The sequence below is a fragment of the Lipotes vexillifer genome, unplaced genomic scaffold (assembly GCF_000442215.2).
Source record: "Lipotes vexillifer unplaced genomic scaffold, Lipotes_vexillifer_v1.1 scaffold164, whole genome shotgun sequence".
Classification (NCBI taxonomy): domain Eukaryota; kingdom Metazoa; phylum Chordata; class Mammalia; order Artiodactyla; family Lipotidae; genus Lipotes; species Lipotes vexillifer.
This window is the reverse complement of record NW_006789313.1, coordinates 3,885,703-3,908,457: the sequence shown is the minus strand read 5'-3', so window position 1 is coordinate 3,908,457 and position 22,755 is coordinate 3,885,703. Positions and strand designations below refer to the sequence as shown.

At 44.0% G+C, this 22,755-nt stretch overlaps 1 protein-coding gene across 1 annotated transcript in view; it reads right to left on the bottom strand.

The window, feature by feature from the left end:
* The window catches only part of RYR3 (ryanodine receptor 3), a 394,047-nt gene that overhangs the window by 215,520 nt on the left and 155,772 nt on the right, over nt 1-22,755 (bottom strand). The window contains exons 22-29 of the mRNA XM_007462557.1: nt 21,856-22,072; nt 17,293-17,397; nt 15,523-15,626; nt 14,176-14,259; nt 12,383-12,542; nt 10,506-10,653; nt 9,423-9,628; nt 8,656-8,830 (exon numbers count right to left, since the gene is read on the bottom strand). Coding sequence (XP_007462619.1) covers nt 8,656-8,830; nt 9,423-9,628; nt 10,506-10,653; nt 12,383-12,542; nt 14,176-14,259; nt 15,523-15,626; nt 17,293-17,397; nt 21,856-22,072 — 1,199 coding nt within the window. The remainder of the gene's footprint in view (nt 1-8,655; nt 8,831-9,422; nt 9,629-10,505; nt 10,654-12,382; nt 12,543-14,175; nt 14,260-15,522; nt 15,627-17,292; nt 17,398-21,855; nt 22,073-22,755) is intronic.

Below are 22,755 nucleotides of genomic sequence, written 5' to 3'. Positions count from 1 at the left end.
CAGCAGGAAAGACGGAAAGACGGGACAGCGTCCTTTTCTTTCTTCCTGGCACATAAACTCAACAACAGGAAGTCACATGGAGTTTACGGCTGCCCTTGGTATATGGGAAAGAAAAGTGAGTCTGGTTCAAAATGATTTGTTGAAAAAAAACAATCATCTAGGTAAAATTCTTCTTAAGACATAAATAAATATCAGCTGGAAAAGTAAAACCAATAAGAGAAAAAGTGAAATTCTTTATCCATGCCTTAGCTAAAACTGATTTTAGGCCCTGGGTAATTTTATTTTATTTTATTTATCTCTGGAGATATATATATATATATATATTTTGAGGTACGGTTGATTTCCAATATATTAGTTTCAAGTGTACAACATAGTGATTCAATATTTTAATTGACTGTACTCCATTTAAAGTTATTACAAAACAATGGCTATATTTCCCTGTGCTGTACAATAATATATCCTCGTTGCTTATCTCTTTGATACATAGTAGTTTGTGTCTCTTAATCCCATACCCCTAACTTGACCCTCCCCACTTCCTTCTCCCTATTGGTTATCACTAGTTTGTTCTCAATATCTGTGAGTCTGTCTCTGTTTTGTTATACTCCTTCAATTGCTTTATTTTTTAGATTTCACATATAAGTGATAACATAGAGTATTTGTCTTTCTCTGTCTGACTTATTCCACTAAGCATAATACTCTCTGGATCCACCCATGGTGTTGCAAATGGCAGATTCTCATTCTTTTTTATGGCTAAATAATATTCCATTGTATGTATATGAGTGTGTGTGTGTGTGTGTGTGTGTGTGTGTGTGTGTGTGTGTGTGTATAGACACATACCACATCATCTTTATCCATCCATCTGTTGATGGGCACTTAGCTTGCTTCCATATCTTAGGCCCTTAGGTAATTTTAAATACTGTCCCCAAACAAAACAACGCCTAAAGAATGACTTGGTGTAAACCACCCAACTTTTCTAGGTCTCAGCATCTTCTCCAGTGAAATGAGAGGTCTAATGGTTCGTGTCATTTTGAGAGTACGCTCCTAAGAAGTTTTGGATGCTAACACAATGACTCTGCTTGTTTACAAAATACAGTTTACAAACCCCATCCTCCCAGCCTTCTGCTGTAGCCCCCTCCTAAGCAGGAAAGCGAGATTTTCAAGCAGGAGACACAGAAAACTCTGTTCGCTCTTACAGTGACTGCCTCTCCAAGCTCTCTTCTGTATCCTCATAATATTATAACACTGCCAGGCAGAACAGACCCAAGGCAGAAGTTCAGATTATTTGGTGTTCTTGTTTGTTGGCTATTTATGAATCATAATTGTGGACCAACAAATCAGCGGAACTGGGAAAGCACTAATTATCCCAGATCTGGGAAGATGTGCGGCAGGCAGCCGGAGGGCAGCTGAGGCTGCCAGGAGAGCTCAGAAAAGGACGAAGGGCTCGGAGGCTGGTGGCTAAAGCAGGGCTTGGAGTCCCTACAAGGAAAACCGTATCACTCCTAGGATGGCGGTGCTTATTTAAGGGGACGTTTAAAGGTCTATTTTGAGAGAATTTATGTTCAACAGTAAGTCGCTCATAGAGACCAAAGGCAAAATGCACTCCTCCTAAAACCAGTGCTTAGGTACTATTATCTAAGGCACCAAGTTTCTATGTAAATAAGTCTCGTAAGTGAAAGATAAATCCCTCCCAAGCTGAGCTGATTGCTTTCAGAAACTATGAACTCATTTAGGACACTATTTAATACTATTTCTGATTAAGAGAGCGCCAGTGAAATCCTAGCAATGACGGTGACGTCTGTACAAAGAACCTCCTCCCAGGACCACCGGGGACCGGTGGTCCCACCACTCGGTAAGGCAGACGGTCTGGTCCATCAGACAAGCACAGATTCATGCACCGTCCTGAGCACTGCTATGTTTCTGGCATGGCATTCGAGACTGGGATAGATGAAACTATCCCCTTCTAGAGACAGAGATTTTTATAAATGAGGAGTCTTTGGAGATCTGATTCCAGTATGGAATAAGGACCGATTGTTGGCAAAACTTTTGGGTCCCTACTGGGCCAGCGGGCTCTGCTCTATGCTATGAGAAGATGTGAAGGAAGGAAAAGAAACCTTCTTGATCACCAGCAGCTTACAGAAGTGGGCACGACAAATGGAACGCACAAGAGTGAATGCTGTGTGGTAAGACATCCGCACCTGCAAGATAGTACTTTGATTTTCAACCTGGAAAAGTACCACTATAGTAGTTTTATGTTGGAGACATGATTTTGAAGCATTCCAGCCATGATGTGAGCAGAGATAGGACATCTTAAGAAAATCTCTCTTGGATGTGGAGAAAAGGCAACCCTCCTACACTGCTGGTGAGAATGTAAGTTGGTGCAGCCACTATGGAGAACAGTATGGAGGCCCCTCCAAAAACTAAAAATAGACCTACTGTATGATCCAGCAATTCCATGCCTGGGCATATATCCAGAGAAAACCATAATTCAAAAGGATACATGCACCCCAATGTTCAAAGCAGCACTATTTACAATAGCCAACACATGGAAGCAACCTAAATGTCCATCGACAGATGAATGGATAAAGAAGATGTGATACGTATATACAATGGAATATTACTCAGCCATAAAAAAGAGCGAAATAATGCCATTTGCAGCAAAACGGATGGACCTAGAGATTATCATAGGGAGTGAAGTCAGACAGGGAAAGACAAATACCATATGATATCACTTATATGTGGAATCTAAAATATGACATAAATGAACTTATTTAGGAAACAGAAACAGACTCACAGACATAGAGAACAGACTTGTTGCTTCCAAGGGGTAGGGGTGGGGGAGGGCTATTTGGGTGTTTGGGATTAGCAGATGCAAACCATTATATACAGAATGGATAAACATTCAGGGAACTATATTTGATATCCTGTGATAAAGCATAATGGGAAAGAATATGAAAAAGCATGTATATATCGCTTTGCTGTACAGCAGAAATTAACACAACATTGTAAATCAACTACACTTCAATAAAATCAATAAAAAAAAGAAAGTCTCTCTTCCCCTTTCTTCTCCAATAACTTGAATGATGGGATAAGTAAGCAGCAGATTCAAAAACAATGAGGACTTCTGAATAACCCAGATCATATCAATGACTTCATAGTTATAGACCCCCTGACAATGCAAGATGCATGCAGAAAGGAAGAAAGGTCATATCTGCATGAGGTCTTTTTTCTAAGGAACTTGGGCTCCTCGTTGTTCCTAAGCCATCAGCAGAGGGGACAGTACTTTGCTGAAGATAAATCTGAAGGTTTGAGGAGCTAACAGACTTGACCAAGGTTGTAAGAAGGGCAAGTGACAAAATGGGAAAAGATCCTACACCCTCTGACTCACAGAGCAGCTGACAGTCAGTGTGCAAGAGAGGGGGTGAAGGTTACAGGCGATGAATGCCCCAGATTTAAACAGCAGTTATGTCCTAGGGCAGAGAGCTGTACGCATTACAGAGCAGAGTGTTGTCCCTCTGAGGCAGAAGGATCTCTATGGGGGGAGAGCTGAACACTGACTGAAGACAGACTCTGAAACAAAAGTTGGGGATGTCAAAGCAACAGGAGGGAGTGTCAGGGACCTCCTCGGGACTAAGTGGGCACAGCGGGGACAGCTCTGTAGAGCAGCAGACGAGAAGCTAAATCCCAGGCTTGAGCCAGAAAAGAGAAACTCCAGAAAGGACCGAGAGCAAAGCTACATCTTCATGAGGCACCAGCACTTTCTCCTGGGGAAGAATACTTGAACACTGAATATATTTAATCAGCTCCCTCCACCTGGTGGAGTGACTCTGCTCCATTTCTACAACTTCTTTACTTGAGGAGTTACAACTTCATGTAACTTGATAACTCTGCTTGATAGACAGATAAGGGGGGAACAATGATGATAAACCCTACCAGCTAATATTTATCAAGTACTTTCTAGGTGTCAGACCCTGGGCTCAGCGCTGCACAGATTTAGCTCATTATTGTGCCCATTTTACAGATGAGGAAACCGAGGCCTAGCAAGCTGATAACTTGCTCAAGTTCTGTCTCTTGGTAAGTATGTGGAGCCAGCATGTGAACAAGGCTGCCCGAGAGCAGTCCAGAGCAAGCAATGGGGACTGAGCCCCGGATGACTGCTTTCTAATTCTTATCTCCAGTGACTGGCTTTGTGATGAACTCTTCCTTCACTTTTCAGATGATTTTCCTAAGTGTCGTGTAGTTGATTAGTTTGCCTCTAGATCAGGCAGCTGGAGACCTATAACCACCTACAGCCCCTTGGAGGAGAGGGGCTGCCTTCTTCAAGTGGCCACACGGCTCCCTGGAGTTGATCTGGATGGACAGGTCCACTTGGTAAGGCCACCTGGCATTACTGTGAACAATGTCGTGCACACACAAGGATTTGCACACAACTCAATTAATCCCTAGCTTCAAATGAGACTGGAGAAGTAAGAAAACGGAAAAATAAAGGGGAAAAGCAGTACTCCGTCCCTACATGCGGCCTAGTAGAAGTAATTATGCTGACATCATTGAAGAGGTTTGAGGAGAAAATCTGCAGACGGCCTTGCTTGGAACCTAGATGTGCATAGAATTCCTGTTCTAGGAAAGGTATGTCAAGAACACACGCATTTAAATCCTGCAGAGGACCCCAGGTTCCGATAAACTTTGAATCACAAGGCCTCATACGGCTTTGTGATTAGGAGGACAGTCAGCCAGGAGGTCATCTTTTTATAATTCAGGAGCCTGGAAAGAAACCAATTATCTACACAATCCCAACCATGGATCCATTTTTAGTCCATTTCAAGCTGAAGAAAGACATGAGAGCAAATCACTCCCAGTAATGGAAGGACTCAGATCTTGGGGAGAGGTGGTTAAATGAGTGCCCAGACCATCCCTGGGCTGTTTCTGAGAGTCTTAATCCAGCAGCTCATGTTTTACCCATTAATTTTAATTTTCTAAGCCTCACAAAGATGGTGTTCGGGGACAGCACTGAGATGGTCACAAGCCTTGCAGAAAACACAGGAAACAAGAGGCCACGTTCCCCTGCCATAGCACCCATCCGGGGAGAGAATGACAGGGGAAGCTTGGGTACCAGTGTGTCTGTGCGCAGATGGCGGCGACACTGCCCGCAAGGAAGTTTCATCTGCTGCCTACGGAAGAGCTGCCAGCAGAGCTGGGGAATCTGTTAAACCCTGATAGGCCAGTGGCAGGAAGAGCCTGGGAGGCTGCCCCTGCAGACGCTGAAGCCGGAGCGAGGCAGGAGGTGCCCCAGGACAGTGCCTGGTACAGGCAGAACAGGACACCAGCACTGAAGCCTCTTCCAGACAGCATGTTCTGAGGTCTGGCACCATGTGCAGAACCTTCTCTTCCTTTCCTTTAAATGGGATAAAAGAGAACACTAATAGCAAAGGTTTCACCGTGGAAGCTTCTGAGCTTCCAGATGCCTTTTGGTGATAACACTGTGAGCTGTGATGGTCCAGGCCAGGGAACAATGATTAGGAAAATTCTAATGAGGCCGATAACAGTAGATCATCTATGATACAGGAGAGGATGGAGATGACAACTTATAAATAACCCAGAGGTAAAAAACCAACTGTAGTGCCTGCCCACATTCCTTCCCCCAAAGGACTAAAAACTTCACACAGCACAACTCCCTCTGGGGTAAATGGCCTGCATCAAGGCTGGGGTGCTGGTGACCAGAACAAAAACATATAGGGGATTTTGCTTGATATGGGGCTATAATGCACAAAATGTCTTATTTTCAACAGATGCTTTTCCTAACAGCTCAAGGCAAGAATTGCTGCCTCTTTCCACTTTATGCAGAGCATAGAGAGATGCTATATGGTGATTCTAGGCCTCCGGGTTATTGTCATCAAAGAAAAGCATGCAGACTCCCTTTCAACTGCCCTTCCTCTGACTCCTGAGCCATCACAGAACTGAAAGAGCCTCCCAATTATCTTGTCTCTGTGTGATTAGAGTGCGATACAATACTACAGTACAGTGTGTTAACACAGTACAGTACAATTCTGTTATAAAACAGAGTGTTAATAATAGACTCAGTTATTCTGAAGGTTAAATCATGTCTCTGTACACAAAAGGTGTATGAGGCATCTCTTTCATTACAGCACAGCTGATCTCTAAGAACGGAGCTCTCCTAAAACTTCCCTCTTCTTTATAGTATTCTTCTGCGCAAACCCTAGGACATCTCCCCATGGCATAGAGAGTGGAGTCCAAGGATGCTGGGCCCAGATTAGACAACAAATAAAGTTTTTTTGAATAAAAAGACCAAGTCTTGATGTTTGAGGCTATAATCTGCACCTTCTTGTTCCTTCCACCTTCATCTTCTGTAAATTCCATACACAAGTCTTCCAAAATGTATCATCACTCTTTCCTGCAGTTTCCCGATTCCACACTATTACTCGACTCACATCCCCTAAGAAGAAGACCCTTCTCCTCAGAGGTAGACAGCTCATATTTATCATTTAACCTTCAGTTCCAATCTCATTCTTATAGAATTTTCATCCTGCATTGGTCATTTGCCATTTTTAACCCACCGCTTCCCACTGGTAGTTACCTTTCCACATTTTCATCTGATCTATTTTTCCAACTAGAAAAGGAACTCCTTAATTTTGCTACTATTTACAGTTGTGTATACTTTAGACCACTGCTTTTCATACTTTAAAGTGTGGGAACCACCGGAGTGTCCTGTCTGAATGCAGTTTCTGAATCAGTAGGACAGGCATGGGGTCTGAGAGTCTGCATTTATAACAACTGGACCACACTTTGAGTAGCAAGGCTTTAGAAATTACAGAATTCTTAGAACTCTGCACATAGACAAGAGTCTTGTCTCCTCCTTAGGTTGAGCCAAAGTCTCATAACCTCCCCAAATCCACACTCAGGGGAGCCATAACAAGGTCTCTGGTCTTTGGACTCTTCCTTCTCTAGGGAGCTACGCTCCTTGGGGATGAATCTGAATCTTCTAATTCTTCATTTTCCACCAGCCTCATGAAGAGAGCACTGCCTGTGATGGGTACTTGGTAAATATGTTTCCAAAGAGCAGTGCCAGAGGATGCTCGTCTCCACTGCCCTCATGCCCACCGACATGATTTCCCCCTCTTTGCCTCTGAACCGGTGCATAAACCATTCTTTCTGCTGGCAACATCTTTCCCAGTTGTTTCCAAAAACATATTTTTCAGAACTCTGATTTTAAACCTTTTTACAAGGCATTAAAATATGACCCCATCTGGCTTCAGTCATCCTGTCTTTCTAGGAAAATATGGTGACTTGCAACTTTTCTATTACCCCAAATATGTGGCTCTTAGAAAAATCTTCAAAGCTCTTTTAAGGTACAGGTGGATATGCATGTTGCAGATAATAGATGTCTGCCAAAAGTGTGAAAGTGTTTTGTAAAGCTAAAACACATTGTAAATACATAATATTTTATATGCATTAAAAAGACATACTCACGTATTTCTGCTGCCCTTGCCTGTGCAGTTTTATCTTTTTTAACTTTCAGGGTGGGGAGGGAGGACTGTTTCTTTTTGTAAAGTCTCAGAAATTTAAAGCTACCAGGTACCCTAATCATTTACAGAGGGGGAAACGAGGTAAAAAGACATTAAATAAAGTCAACCCGAGATGTCACAGGTGGGAAGGGCAGAGGCAGGACGGGAAACCAGGCCTCCTGACCCAGAGCAGCCTCTTTTCCTCTCGACCTCCCTGCCTCCTTCTCGTCTGTACTGAAGCAGCAGAGAGGGGCAAAGCACCAAGCACAGGGGTGTGATCACCGCTGGTATTAAGTCACTGCCACAGAATTTTACAACTGAGAAGGATGTTGGCACTTATGCAGTCTATCATCCTGTTTTCTGGTACAGATGAAGGAGGCAAAGCCCAGAGAAGTCAAGCCAAGCCTGTCTGGGAGCCACACAGTTTGTTAGGAGCGAGTCAGCTAACTCACAGTCCAGTACTCCCTTCTCCTGGTGCCAACAGCCTCGGTACAAAACGTAGCTCTGTAGATGGGAAATCAGAAGCGCCCATCGCTCCTCTGTGTAGCCGGAAGCACTGCCCTGACTGCAGTCTATTCACGGCCATTAACAAGTGCAAGTGTGCTTGGGTTTCATAGCATGCTTGACTTTCAAAATAAATTCTATTTCATTCTATTTCATTCAAGGGAACAGCTAAGTCAAACTTCTGTGTTTCAGTGATTCTCATCAAAGCATCAAGTTCAATTGCACAGACATTCAGATTGACAGTTCAATTCAGAATATGAGGATAATTCTTTAACTCACCAACTTTTCTCTCCTGCCAGGGATATTAGTCCACATGCAATTAGCATTTCCTTTGTGATACCGGGAAACGGGAGGTACCTTAACATGCCAAGGCACAGGGCAGGGGATTAGAGGAGAGCCCCTTGGTCAGTCTCTCGGCAAGTTCAGACTTATGTTTACACTGCACACGTCACCTATCACATAATATTATTTGCCTTGATCCTTCAAAAATGATAGTATAAGATCTCATCTTCACCACCAGGGTTTCAAATCTGCAAAGGTCAGTGTGTCCTAAGTGAGGAGGTAGATCTCACCCTGCTTCCTAGATTTCCTTTCCTCTCGTAGAGGTGGAAGGGGGGAAAGCTGGTGGATTTACCATCGTCAATCTCGTAGTCAGCGAAGGCAAGCTCAGAGCCTTTGTTGGTGATCAGCAACTCCCCATTCAGCGTGAAGATCATTGAAGCATCATCCAGGTTAATCATACACCCAACCACATCTCCTGGCTGCCAGGTCCGTCCAAAATACCCACTCCCTTGATGCCAGCGCTGGCCCTAGAAAACAAGAGCGAGGGCTCAGAGAAATGGAGGTCCTAGCCTAGAGGGCCCTGTACTACTGGAGAAATGACCCCATGAATAATTTCTCCTAATGGGCAGTGGCACCTGGTTTCTACAAGGCACTTCCCTTTCTACCAAGGACAACTCACAGGGAGAAGTGGTCTATCTACAGATGAATGAAACCAAGATATACAAGGCTCATCAGAAAAGGTGGCCTGAGTCTCCCAATACCTAGTCCGCTATGAAAACAAGCCGAACTCCCTCTAAGACAGAGTGGTAGGATTTTCCCTCATACTGGCTGCACAGTGTTCTGTGAGCCTCTCCTGCAGAGGGGAACATGGGCTCAGAGGCAAGGCAGATACGGAGGCGACTATGGAAAGGACGAGAGTGTGCAGCCCTCCCCTTCTCCAGAGGAAAGAGGGAAGGGACAAACACTAAGTGATGATCATTCTATGGTCTCAATTAGCCAGCGTGGTGGCTCCTCCCTTTTGAAGCCAGAGATCCAGATACTCAGCACTTTTCACTTCTGGGGAAATATTTGAAGCAGAAAAACCGGGACTGAGGACATGCGGACACCAGCCAGACTCACCCTGCTGCCTTCAAACACAAAGGCTTGGTCATCGGCCCCCAGCTCAACGTCAGGCCGACAGCCTGGCCTGGCCCAGCCGACACGCATGTCTCCTCCGGTCACTACCTCAAACTCAAAATACCACTTTCCAGATCTCACTGCATAAGAGCGCTCTACCCGGAAAAAGCGGATCTTGTCTATGCTGACTTTCTCCACAGCTGGGTCGGCTATCGAGAAGAAAAGGGAGTAGAGGGTGCAGGAGGGAGAGAGAGAACATAGGTTTAATATTTAGGGAGCATTCCTCAAAAGACTTTCAACAGCAAAGGCTGATGACAGATCTCCTACTAGCCAATACAGCACTCTGTTCATAATATAATCATCACTATCATCATCATATCATAATAACAATATAAGCTACCATTCAGTGAGTGATTGCTTTGCAGTAGAAACTAAATCTCAGTTTTTTCTCACAATAATCCTATGAAATCAGTATTACTGTCTTCCTCTTACCGATGAAGACATTGAGGCTCAGGGAGCTTCACCTGTTCAAGGTCTTAGACCCCATAAACCAAGGAGAGCAAAGATTTGAACCCAGGTCTGTCTGCCTCCAAATCCATCCCCTTAACCAGGTTTTACTGCCCCACTAGCCTGTGGTATCCCCTGGGGTATGAGATGGCGGTGACATGTTAAATAATCATAAGCTGGTGATTTTAATCAGTGCTAGAATTCAATTTAGAGATGACATTGCCTGGCCCCAAAGTAAGCTGATATTCACATGTTTGGAAAACAAGAGAAATAAAGGTAACTTGGTTTTGTGACCAAATATCCTGAAAAGCTCAGCTATGCTGGAGGATAACTTATTCCCTGTGGGATTATGTCATAGACGTGCTCGTTACAGAAACATCTGTCAATGGGACACTGCTTTATTATCAACGTGGCCCCTCCTCCCTCCCCCCACTTCTAAAATACACCACTGAGTTCAGCACTCTTTAGCACCACCAGCATTCCTAATAGTGCAAGTTAGACCTGTTGAAAGTTAGCATTCCGCCAGAAGAAGACCTGTTTAGTAAACTGGGGCCAGAGGGAACAATCTCCATTGATTACCTAGTTCTTGGTCTGATGGCTCAATGTTATAGCCATAACCAACAAAAGTCCGAACAGCTTCACGAAGGCTATCCCTATTTGACTTCTTGGTACGCTCATCCAATAATGCGTATGGCACCAGACGGGGATTTCTTTTGTTCTTTAAATCCTATGTGAAGCCAGAGAAAAGAGATGCTGAGAAAATGCATTATCATCTTTACAAAGAGCTTGTCCCACTCACATACTCCCAGCAACGGTCCTGGTTTCCTCGGGTGAGTCTGCTAGCGCTTCTCCCAGTGCCTTGATATTTACCAATGTACATATTTACCGCTTCAAGATTAAATGAGTATAAATGGAAAATTTGTACTAACATCCAAAACTGGCAGTAAAAAACCCATTTCAATAGTGCCAGCCTGTGAATAAAATGAAGTGTCATGAAATTGGTTAGAAACCTCCATTCCCAAGGCAAGGCAGATGGGCGTTTGCGTAACTATTCCCTTATGAAAGATCAGGCCATGATTCAAACAGTTATGGCCTCCTCACAACAGATTCTTTTTTTTTTTTTTAATTAATTTATTTTTGGCTGCATTGGGTCTTCGTTGCTGTGCGTGGGCTTTCTCTAGTTGCGGTGAGTGGGGGCTACTCTTCGTTGTGGTGCGCGGGCTTCTCATTGCGGTGGCTTCTCTTGTTGCGCAGCACGGGCTCTAGGCACATGCTTCAGTAGTTGTGGCACGCGGGCTCAGTAGCTGTGGCTTGCAGGCTCTGGAGCGCAGGCTTGGTAGTTGTGGCACACGGGCTTAGTTGCTCTGCAGCATGTGGGATCTTCCCAGACCAGGGCTCGAAGCTGTTTCGCCTGCATTGGCAGGCGGATTCTTAACTACTGAGCCACCAGGGAAGTCCCAACAGTTCTTAATAGACATCCCTGCTCACAGAGAAACATCTGAAAAGGTGGCAGAGCCACAGTGGGGCCATTTCATTGCAGTAGGCACATATTTGCATTACAGTCCTCCTCGGTTCCTTAATGGGGACTAAGAAGACAATAATGACAACAGCAGTGACAAGTCACCATAACCTAACATGCTATCTTGAATCCCCAGCTCCCTTCCCTGCCACAGTTTCCGCAGTTGTGGTCTTCTTGGTTCCAGACGTGTGCAGGTTTGGAGGCTCAGGAATGAATGAACACGTGTGCACACAGCTATCCTTGAACTTCCCTGATACTGAGCCCGGTACTTACTGAGATGAGGGGGGCATTTCAGAGTGAGAGGTGTACCAGATGGTTTGGGCCAATCCCTGGTTCTAAACTCCACTTAATTCCTTGCTGGGCTCTCAGGCTGCCTCTGGATAAACTAAGAACCCTGCCCAAGAATCTTGGCCCTGTGGACTGAAGTAAGGGGGCACAGGCTTCTTGGTGGGCTAGTCTGCCCCTCTCCTGGGCTACCTTCCCCTCCTTTTCCCCTTCAGTGGTAGATACTTGGGACCATCCCAGAAATACTGCTGAGCTGTGACATGGATTTATGCGAGCCTTACCTTGGCCTTGGAGAGTGCATGAAAGCTCAGCATTCCGTGAGACAAGCAACAAGACGGGGAATGAGAGAAGATGCGGCCAGTGGCCATATACACAGGGCAACATGATCACAAGTGAACCAGACCAACAAAGGAAAGGTAAGCCTATCCATTGCTGAAAAACTGGAATTATGTCTGGAGTTAATATCAATGTGACCATTACAAATTCCATCCAGTCCCATGATTCTATTAATAATGAATGTGCTGAGGCATGAAGAACAGAGTGCAAGGGCAACCTCCACCTTCCAATCTAATACCCACCAAATCAAAATGGCATTTTAATGCATGATCACATCTCCTGGCTTCTCCAGCAGGCCTGACCCAGCACTTCTCACCTGTTGAATGCCATAGGTCCATCCTTGTCTTATTCTGTCTTTTGCCCAAACATTGTGTGCATTTTCTGCAAGCTTATCCACTAAAATTTCTTGAGGAGGTAACAGCTTCACATCAGACAAATCCAAAGGGGCTGGCTTATAGCCATTGGACATCATGTAGCTACAAGTAAGTGGAAAATATATATTTTGAACAGAACTGTATGACTCCCCCATTCCAGATTTTAGACCAATAGCACAGGGTCAGAACACTAGGAAAATAAAGCTACAGTCACAGATTCTATCTTTGGCAGAATGGACACTCAGCTCTATCTCAAGTCTTTAGAAGAAGACCCTCATCCACCATCCTTTTTGCCAATGCATGTCACAGATTAAGGTGACTGTTGGAGAAAGTGGATGGTCTGTGCAAATCCACCCTTATTCCTAAGAAAACTACTCTGCCCTACAAACGATGGGCACATTCAGTGTAATGTAACATCACCCGAAGCTCCTTGGTCTCGCTTCAAAAGCACAAAAGCTTATGACCACATGGGCATGGACAGGACCTTGAACCAAATGGTTTCTTACAAATCAGCAAAGAATGATCACTCAGTCTTGGAAAACTAAACCTTCATTTTGAGAAGTTTAAAAAAATCATAACATTAGAGAGTTTGTGAGCTTGAATGATCTTCATGGTTTGCTGTCCAGTCCAGGAGCCACAAATGTCTGTAATTTGATAGATAATTTGATAGATAACGTGAAGACGGGAAACGCTCAGTGTGAGTCCAGGTAGACGCCTCGTGTGAGTGGAGAGGAGCAGGGCCCTGTGTGGAGTGACTCACAGGAGAGCAACTGACCACAGTCATGTGCGAATGTGAGTCCAGAGGCATCCAGGGCCCCAAGGCCACGGACTGCCCAGAGCAGGGCCAGAGCCTAAATGTGATGACCTGCAGACCAGCGCTACTCGACCCAAGAACCTGTGAGCAGCGCGAGATACAAGGTCGACTGTAGGCATGATATTGCCCCTCATCCACCTTCTAGGGATGCCTGACTTTGGGCAGAGTCAACATGTGTTGTTTGCTGAGCACCGCCCCCAGCCACCTCTCAGCTGCTGCCTCTCAGATGAGCTGCTCTTGGCACCAGGAGCTGCCTCTGAGAGTGGAGCTTGGCAGCTTGGGAGTTTCACAGGGAGGAAGGGGAAGATAAGCATTTGATTAAGAGCTGGCACTGCCTTGGCTCATAAGTCATTACGACACCTGGGTGTGAATGCGTGCGCACCCAAGGCTGGCACATGTGCAGGTGAGCAAGTGAGCCAGGGGATACGCCCGTGGGCTCGCATCTGAATGCGTGAGAACATATGGCTCGGTGAATGCGTGGACGAGAGGGAGAGGACACGTGCAGATCTAGGGGCCAAATTAAATCTTGGCAGTGACACACATTTTCACGAGGGACTTGCAAGGTTGGCCCAGTGACAGAGGACTGAATCTTTGCTGTGGCTACCGACCATCTTCAAGCTCCCGTGCCAACTGCTATTCTTATAGATCAACACAGCGCATCCATCTGAGTGCCACATCTGGCTCAAAACTAACCATAGTAGACAGTAGTATAGGTCCAGGCAGAAGCACTGAAAATACTCTACTTAAGCCGGCTTCCGTCTGGGGGTTTCAGGGCAGTCTAGGTACCTGGTGGAGACATCCTGGGCTGGTGCTAGAAGTATCTGGGGCCATCACCTGCCTCTGTGCATGGGCCTCCTGTCCTCCCAGTTTAAAAATTCAGACTGAAGCATTAAAGGCTCTGACCATTAAATGATCACCTACTTTTTGGGCAACTTGACCTTCCTGAGATCCTCCTCAGCAGCCGGGTTAACATGAGCGATGTGGCACCCCAGGGCCAGGAGGGTTCTGTGACGTAACGGAGAGAGGAAACAAGGGTCAACTGCAAGATGGAGGACAGTGAGAACCCTAACCTGTGTCTGAAGTGATAAAAACAGACAATATTCATTCACTTAGACCAGAGGTTGCCAAACTTTTTCTGTAAAGGGCGAGAGAGGAAACGTTTCAGGCTTTGTGGTCCTTATGTCTCTGCTACAACTACTCACCTCTGCCATTGCAGAGCAAAAACAGCCATAGAAAGTACACAAACTGATGAGCTTGGCTTTGTTACAATAAACTTTTTTACCAAAATAAGTGGCTGGTTAGATTGGCCTGTGGACCTTAGTTTGCCAACCTGTGACTTAGACGGTAGCAAGAATGCAACAAAAAGTTAGTTAATAGCCCCTCTGGGAGAACCCAGAGGTCAGCAAGTATTTCCCACGTGCTCCCTGTATGAAGTGCCTTGAGCTGTGTTGGACACCATGAGGTACCAAAGCCACATCCTCAAGAAGGGTCGGTATGATGGAAGACATCACATACGGGGACCCTATGAGACAAAGCAACCTGAAAGAGCATCACTGTGCCAGCAAAACCACAGTGTTAAAAAGTTCTGCACCAACTATCAGACAGAGAAACACAATGCAGAGAAGCACAGGTAACAAGCACAAAGGGAATTCGAGAAGGGAGATATAAAATGAAGATCTGAATCAGGGTTTAAACCACAGGTGGGATCACAGAGAAGCTAAAAGTTACTTTTAAATTGAATTCTTGTGAATTAAACCATGTTTCCCCATTCATTTTTAGAAATGCCTTATCTTTTAAAAAAAATATTTATCATCTCATTGAACCATTACAACAATTATATAGAGATAAGAACTATTACTAACCTACCTCATTTTGTAGATGAGAAAATGGAGACTTAGAGAGGTTAAGTTGTCCAATTTCAGTATGACCTAGAACCTACAATATATCTTATCTTCTTTCCTGATTATACACGAACTAGAAGAGGCACTTGGTCCTTTGATTCTAAGTTTCTCTTCTTTTTTTTCTGCCTACCTTTTCCCTGTCCCTGGCAAATAGCAAATGGTCTCTAAAGAACCATATATGCTAAATAACAATAGTAGATATGTTATTCACTATGCTGAATCCTTTCGTGGCATGAATAATCCCCAGCCTGGCTAATCTGTCAGAATGCATCATGTTTTCGAGAGACAACAGGTTTGTAGTTTAGTTATAAGGCATTAAATCATCCACTCACTGTTTAGTCCAAATTCAATTCAGTTAAACACTCACTTTAAGGTTTCAGTTGACATTTGTAGGTTATAATTCTTCTCAGTTTCAGGCAGCTTTGAAAACTCGACAAGGCAGGGGTGTTGTCTTTTGTTGTCATCCCGTACCTAGGTGACAACGTAAGAAAGAATATAATTTAAGTTTTGACAGCTGGCACTGCCTTGGGAAACAGAAAAGACACACTTTGAAACATGGCCCAGGTAATTTATATCAGGCAAGACAAAGAAAGATATTTGCTGACAGGCAAATAGACGATCTTCTCTCTAATAAATGATACACGCTGTCCCCAGGCTTGTGTTTTGTGGCTTGTGTTCTGTGGACTGCTTCTAGTCAAGTGTCTGCATTCAGAACATACTTTCCTAGAGAAGCCATTTTATGCGTGGTAGCCATGCCCCTCCCTGTCCCAAACTCAGGGAACCATAGTGCCACTGCAGGGTAGCATTCTTCAGAACATAAAGGACTACAGAATCTGGGCCAGCACTGTCCAATAGAAGCACAAAGTCAGCCACCAATGTCAACCACATTTGTAATTTCAAATTTCCTAGTAGCCATATGAGAAAAGCAAGAAAACAAAAAGCAAAAACAAAACAAAACAAACAAATGAAAAAACCAGGTGAAATGAATTTTAATAATGTACTTTACTTAACCCAATACACCTGGAACCTTACCATTTTAACAAGTAATTAATATAAGAAATTATCTCTGAGCTACTTTATATTAGTTTTTCATAGAAAGTCTTGAAAATCCAATGTGCATTTTACACTTACAGCACATCTCAACTCAGACTAGTCACATTTTAAGTGCTCAGTAGCCACATGTGGCCCATAGCTATTGTACTGGACGGTGTAGATCCAGACATTAACTAATTCATTCATTCATTCCACAAACATTTGTTGAATGTCTACTATGTGGTGGGCAGTGAGCTAGACCTTAGGAGTTCAATGGTGAGCTGGGGTAGCCCCAGCGCCATGAAGGATACAGTCTGATGCAGTAGTAATACAATCATCATAGAAATAAATTTACAATTGCAATTGTAATTCGTTCTCAAAGGAGAGGTTTGTGGTGTTAAAAGAGCATACAGCAAAGAGGTGGTCATATATAAGGAGGATATTTCTGGGAGCTATATCAATATATAAGTGCTAGAGTGCAGGTACACTTTCAGTAACTAAGCTGGAATGTGCATAATCTGAGAGTGTCAGGGTCGTAGGGAGCTTCAGAATCACAGGTCCTTCTGCCTTCAGACATGACCTTATACAAGTCACAGAACAAAGTCAATTTACATCCCCTTTGAAAAATGTTTTCTAGTGAAAGAGATTCCTTAACCTCCTCTGCGTGTCCATTAATCTTAGTGATGCATCTGAAAGCCACACTAAACAAATTCTGATTCACAACAATGAATCAGCCTCTTTTCACTAGCCATGCAGAGAGAACAGCTTTTTCTGAAGAGAAAGGGAGATGTGAGGCTCTGAAGGAGGAGCTAAGGGTTGACCACATTCGATATTCCCTGAAGAAAAAGACCAGCATCTGGGAGTAAGAAGGAGACAGGCTTCAGGGTCTGTCTGTGCAGAGCTGGTCTCCCCAGCACTCCTGACTGCAGTTCAACAAACTCCCAAGCAAGGCTGCTGTACTCAGTGAGAGCTGGATGGGAGTCAGTAAGAACCAGTGGGTTTGGGCTTGTGAGGTTTGTTTCTCATTTGAGTCTTTGAAGAACGCTTCCAGGTAACAAGGCAACCCAACCACCCTCCACCCTGGCCCGGCCACTCAAAGACATACCTTGCCAAAAGTCCAGCCAAGCTCTATTTTATTCATTCCCCAAAGCTCGTGGATGTTTTCAGCCAGCCTGTCTCGGATCTTCTCTAGGTGAGGTGGTAAAACAACCTAAAAGGAAAAGGAATAAGTGAGAAGTGAGAACTGCAAGAATCAACCGTACTGAAATCTGTCATAAAATCTAGACAGATCGTGTGCCCCAGCTGAATTCTCTACACATCACCCAGGAGGGGCTACTTCTAGAGATTCCTTCTTCTCCTGGCTTCCCCTGGACCACATCTCCCCTTCCTCTAAACTCTCTCCTTGGGAGATCTCATCCACTTGTAGATGGTCACTCCTGACCATCCAGCCTCCAGCCATGGTCTCTCCTGAAGTTCAGACCTACTGTTCCAACTACCTGCAGGATTTTCCCACCAAAGTGAACTGAGCATGTTATTCAAAGCTGAATGCATTATTTTTCCTTCAAAACCTTTTGCTTGTCTTATTTGTATTTTCTCTTTTCGTTGAATGACCCCACCATAAAGTCATCTTAGAGTCTTTTCTCTTGGCATTACATCCCCCACCAACAACACCTAATCAGTCACAAAATCCAACATGTTTATTTCCTAATCATCTTTCTGAAGGTTCCCCTCCTCTACGTCACTCAACCTCGTTGTTTTCTACCCGGACCATTTCAAGAGCTTTACAGCTGGTCTCCCCAGCTCCCCGCCGATCTATTCTTCACACTGTGGCCAGAGTGATGAGCCCACGACAACACAGCCACATCAAGACACCCTCCTCCTGAGTACCTCCAAGTGCCCCTTGACACTCCCAAGGCACAGCCTAGATGTATTAACCGAGCATATAGTGCCATTCCTCAGTCCTCTCGTCACGGTCCTCCCAAACACATCCTTTCAAAGCCCCTGAAATTCTCCCCAAAGGCCACTGTTGCTCAGTTCTGTGCCCTTGCACACGTAACCTTAATTCTTATTAGTACTCCCCATGACACACATAATATGTATACCCGCCACCCCCATGCCACATGGCAAATGACAAAGACTTTCTCCTTGGACCAAGCTCTAGATGGGTGCTTCTGAGCCATTTCTGACAAGGCTCGATCCTTGGGCCTTGTCCTCAAGATCCCAGTTTTAGCTAGAATCTTGCTAAATTACTTTCGTGACAATCTACACCCTTGATATGTGATCACCCTCCATGTCTGATCAAACTTATTCATCCCCCATCCTCCCCCCTGTTAGATCCATTTAAGCAAGAATCCATCCCAACCCCTGATGTTCCTCTTAGGAATTTTCCACCACTGACACGCCCACCGCACCTCCACCCCAAACCTGCTCCTTGGCTGTAAATCCCCAATTGTTTGTGTTGTATTCAGAACTGACCCCAGCTCTATAGTGGAGTTCCTTTTCCCCTACTGCAATAACTTCTAAGCAAAACTCTGTCTTTACCCCTTTAACTGCTGTCCAGCTCTGGTCTTAATACAAACTCCCTCAGTATTTATCCTTCCGGAGTTAGCTCAAATGCCTCACTACCTTTTGGAGGTCTTCCCCAGGTACCTTCAGGAAAAGTTTCTCTGTGTTTTCCTGGTACCTTGCTCATGTCTCTCCACAAAGGTCACAAACTGGGGACTCAAATTTCTCTTTTTTCCCCCTCTTTCTTTAATTTACTACTACTACAATTATAACAATAAACAATTAATTATTGCCATTTTCATTTATTAGTTGATAGCTCCTAAGAAATAGGAGATTTCATATAAAAATCCAGATTTCTAATTTCCCTTGACCAGTCAAAAGATTGCTAACATTGGCCCCACACTTTTGCCTGGCAACTAGTCAGCTGGGGCTAAGAAATGGCCCCCTGCTTTAGGAGGGCCTGCACACTTGACCTGTTTCCCTTCTGTATCACCTCCCTGGCTCCTACAATTCTAGCTCTATTATAATGATTATAAATGTTTCCACTACTTGCAAAAATCCCAATTATTTTCAAGGAGAGGAGCTCATGGAAAAAATGTATATATTTTTTTTTTGTAGAAAAAGTATATTAAGTCAGTGATGTATAAGGAGACCACAGAGAAAAGTAGCAATAAAATATTTCAACTATGTGTCATAACCACTATTGGCCTTTCAACTAAAGACACTCTTTTAAAAAAACCCAACTTATTACTGAAAAGTCAAAGTTAAGTGGCACAATGTTTTGATAAGGAGCAAAGTGGGGAAACTTATTAGTAAACAAATGACAACTGTATTTGAATTTTATTGGTTAACTACTTTAATCTGTTTAAATTAATCACAGCCTGAAGGGGGATTTCCATGTGAAGGAACCACTTGCTTCAGCAAAAGGGGGAAATGTGGAAAGAAGCCTCCACAAACAATCCTACATCATAATTTCAGTGACCTCAACTGGTGACTAGCTGGGATAGAGTAATATTGGCTTGGTAACTGCCTCCTGGGTGTCTGGGGCCTGAGACTGACGTCCCCAGGGAAGGCTGCTAGGAGCTGGGCTCCTCCCCCGCAGCGCTCAGCAAGGGCCTGGGGGTGCTTCAGGCACTGGACACAGGTAGCACTGAAGGACAGGGATCTAATCAACAACATTTTATCTGCAAACTGGTTAATGTGCCCCAAGCAGGATGGAGTTGACTGTGTATCTCGTATTTAACTTCTCTTTAGACAATAATTTCACAGACGGATATAGATTCTAAAAAATTACAAAGTCTCATTCAAAATAATAAATTGCACCTTTCCAATGAGAACTTCCTTATTATTTGATTCCCAGCAGCAACATTTCCCTCATTCCAGGGTCTATACATATTCAGCTTTGGGTCTAGACATCAAAGTTCATCTGGCTTGTTGATTTATCTCCACTCTTTGATTTTCAAATCTTCTATTCTGTATGTTTAGTAACTCTTCACACTCTGGTCCAGTCCTTCTTTCCTCCCTCATCAAAACTTCCCCTCATTCTTTTGAACTCTCTTTGAGGCTTGCTTCCTCCAGGAAGTCTTTTCTGAGTAATACCTACGTCTCTGATAACTTGGTAAGGAGGGCAGCACAGAGAAGTAGGAATCATGTCCATGAGTACAACCTCTCCCTGGTTGGGCACTAACCACCTTGTGTCCACAGAGAAGCTAGTTTAGTTCTTTGGCCCTCAAACTTCTTATCTAAAATACACAGCAAGCAGATGATCCGATTCCTAGGATTACCTCTGGCTCACAACTCCTACCTCGTTTCCTAACAACATTCTCAACTCCAGCTACATTCCTGGTGTTGTACTAGGCTCTGTGAAGCAGGCAGAGAGACACTGTGATTTCTAGACAATGAGAATTCACAATCATTAGCTACAGGAGGTAAGAAGCAGACGCATGACCGCGCACACAGAGCTGAATGTAATAGGGTCATAGAGATACTATGGGAAAATATACTGTAGAGACCATCTACAGGTTAAAAGAGCCATACTCCTACAAATTATTACCCCAAGTGCCTCAGAGACAAGGTGCCTTTACATTTATTTTCTCTAACATGTAGAATAGTGATGTGAATAGCACTGGCGTGGCAGAGGCACTGGAAAGCTGTTGTATGCTCATCATAACTGTGTGAACGTGTGTCTCTCAAAACAGAGACCCTGGGAAGGTAAAGAAAATGTCCATTTCAAAGTGAGAGAGTGGCATGGACTTATACATACTACCAAATGTACAATAGATAGCTAGTGGGAAGCAGCCGCATAGCACAGGGAGGTCAGCTCGGTGCTTTGGGACCAGCTAGAGGGGTGGATAGGGAGGGTGGGAGGGAGACGCAAGAGGGAGGGGATATGGGGATATGTCTATATGTATCGCTGATTCACTTTGTTATACACCAGAAACTAACACAACGTTGTAAAGCAATTATACTCCAATAAAGACTTAAAAAAAAAAAAAAAAAAAGAAAATGTCCATTTACCAGCACCTTCTGAGGGCTCCATGCTCTCCCCTGTTGCTTTCAGTTTTACCTCCCACGCTTCTCCTACCTGCTCCTCCTCCAAGCATCCAGCCACAGGAGAATATTCATTGCCACCTGTCCCTATTTTGTGTTTCTACTTCCAGGCTCTTATTCCTCCCATTCCTGTTACTTCACCCCTGGACGCCCCTCCCCATTTAAGTTTATTAAAAGTCCTGACTGAACGCCATTCTCTCTACACAGACTTTTAGAAACATTCTAGCGTAAAGGACGTCTCTAGCATTTATTTGTGTACACGATCATTCTGCGTATTACATTTGGACTTGAAAAAAAATAACACATTTGCTTCTTATCCCTTCAGCTTGGTTGTGCATTCCCAGAGAATACTGTCACACGTCTGCCTATGCCTCACAGAACCTAGTACAGTGCCTTGCATGTAGCAAGTGCTTAACCGTGTTCATTGGTTGCAAAATCCTTCAAGAGCTCAACTGCCGCATATGGTGGAAACGTGAAGAATAATGGCTGTTCACGCATCACGACAATTCAGTAGAATGTATGATAAGAATGTTTCAAAGACAATGCAGCAAGGAGGATTTAACCCTATTGCATCATCTCCATGGGCTGCCTTCTGTTGGCAGCTCAGACTTACCTGACTGGTATCTATGGGGCACGGAATGAAAGAAGCTTGGGAGAGGAACTGGGTGGTACCCAGCAGATCTCGAACACCTTCAGCATCACGTTTATACTCTTTGACAGGCTCCAATCTCATCTTTTCTTTTGGAAGTAAGGCTTCGTAACAAGGGGCATAGCCAGAGGGAGGCAGGAACTTAAATTCTCCGTGACGTCCCCCCATCAGGAAACGTACTCTGTGTTATTTGGAGAGACCAGGAAGAGAGAGGTTAAAAAAAATATATGCCAGCCCAAATAAGTGAAAGTCAAAGATCAGCTCTCCCCACCCAAATTATTTTTGGGGGAAGTGAACGATTTCAGATTCATCACAGCAAACACTCTAGAGTACGCAACAAAGCAGTGGAGAGAAAGCTGACTGTCAATTCATAGTGCGTGTGATTCTCAGTTGACCACGTCGGCTAAGTTCTTAAAAATGAACTTATACTTTAAAACCACTAGATTTTAAAAATCAAGTTCATCCTTACTCTAGTAGGGGAATCATTACTGTAGACATTATTACTACAGTTTGAAAAGAGTAACAGTGATAATGATGATGATGCTATTTTCTGAAAAGATCACATTCAAACTACAGCATGAGTGGCTGAATTTCAGCCCCATATATATTATTAAGTTAGGGTTAGGGTTAGAGCCCATAGATCCTCTGCAAGAAGAAGGTGAAAGTGAGGGTCATAGGCTCTTAGGTTTGGGACTAGAAATACAGCTTTTGCAGATCAACTGCAACTATAGTAAATTGATGAGAAAATATGACTGCAATTTTAAATAATTAAGACATGGCAAGATACACAGCCCTGCAGGATCAACAATAATTTTACATAGGAAAAATCCATCCAGACACATAGCAGCTACACGTATTCACTCC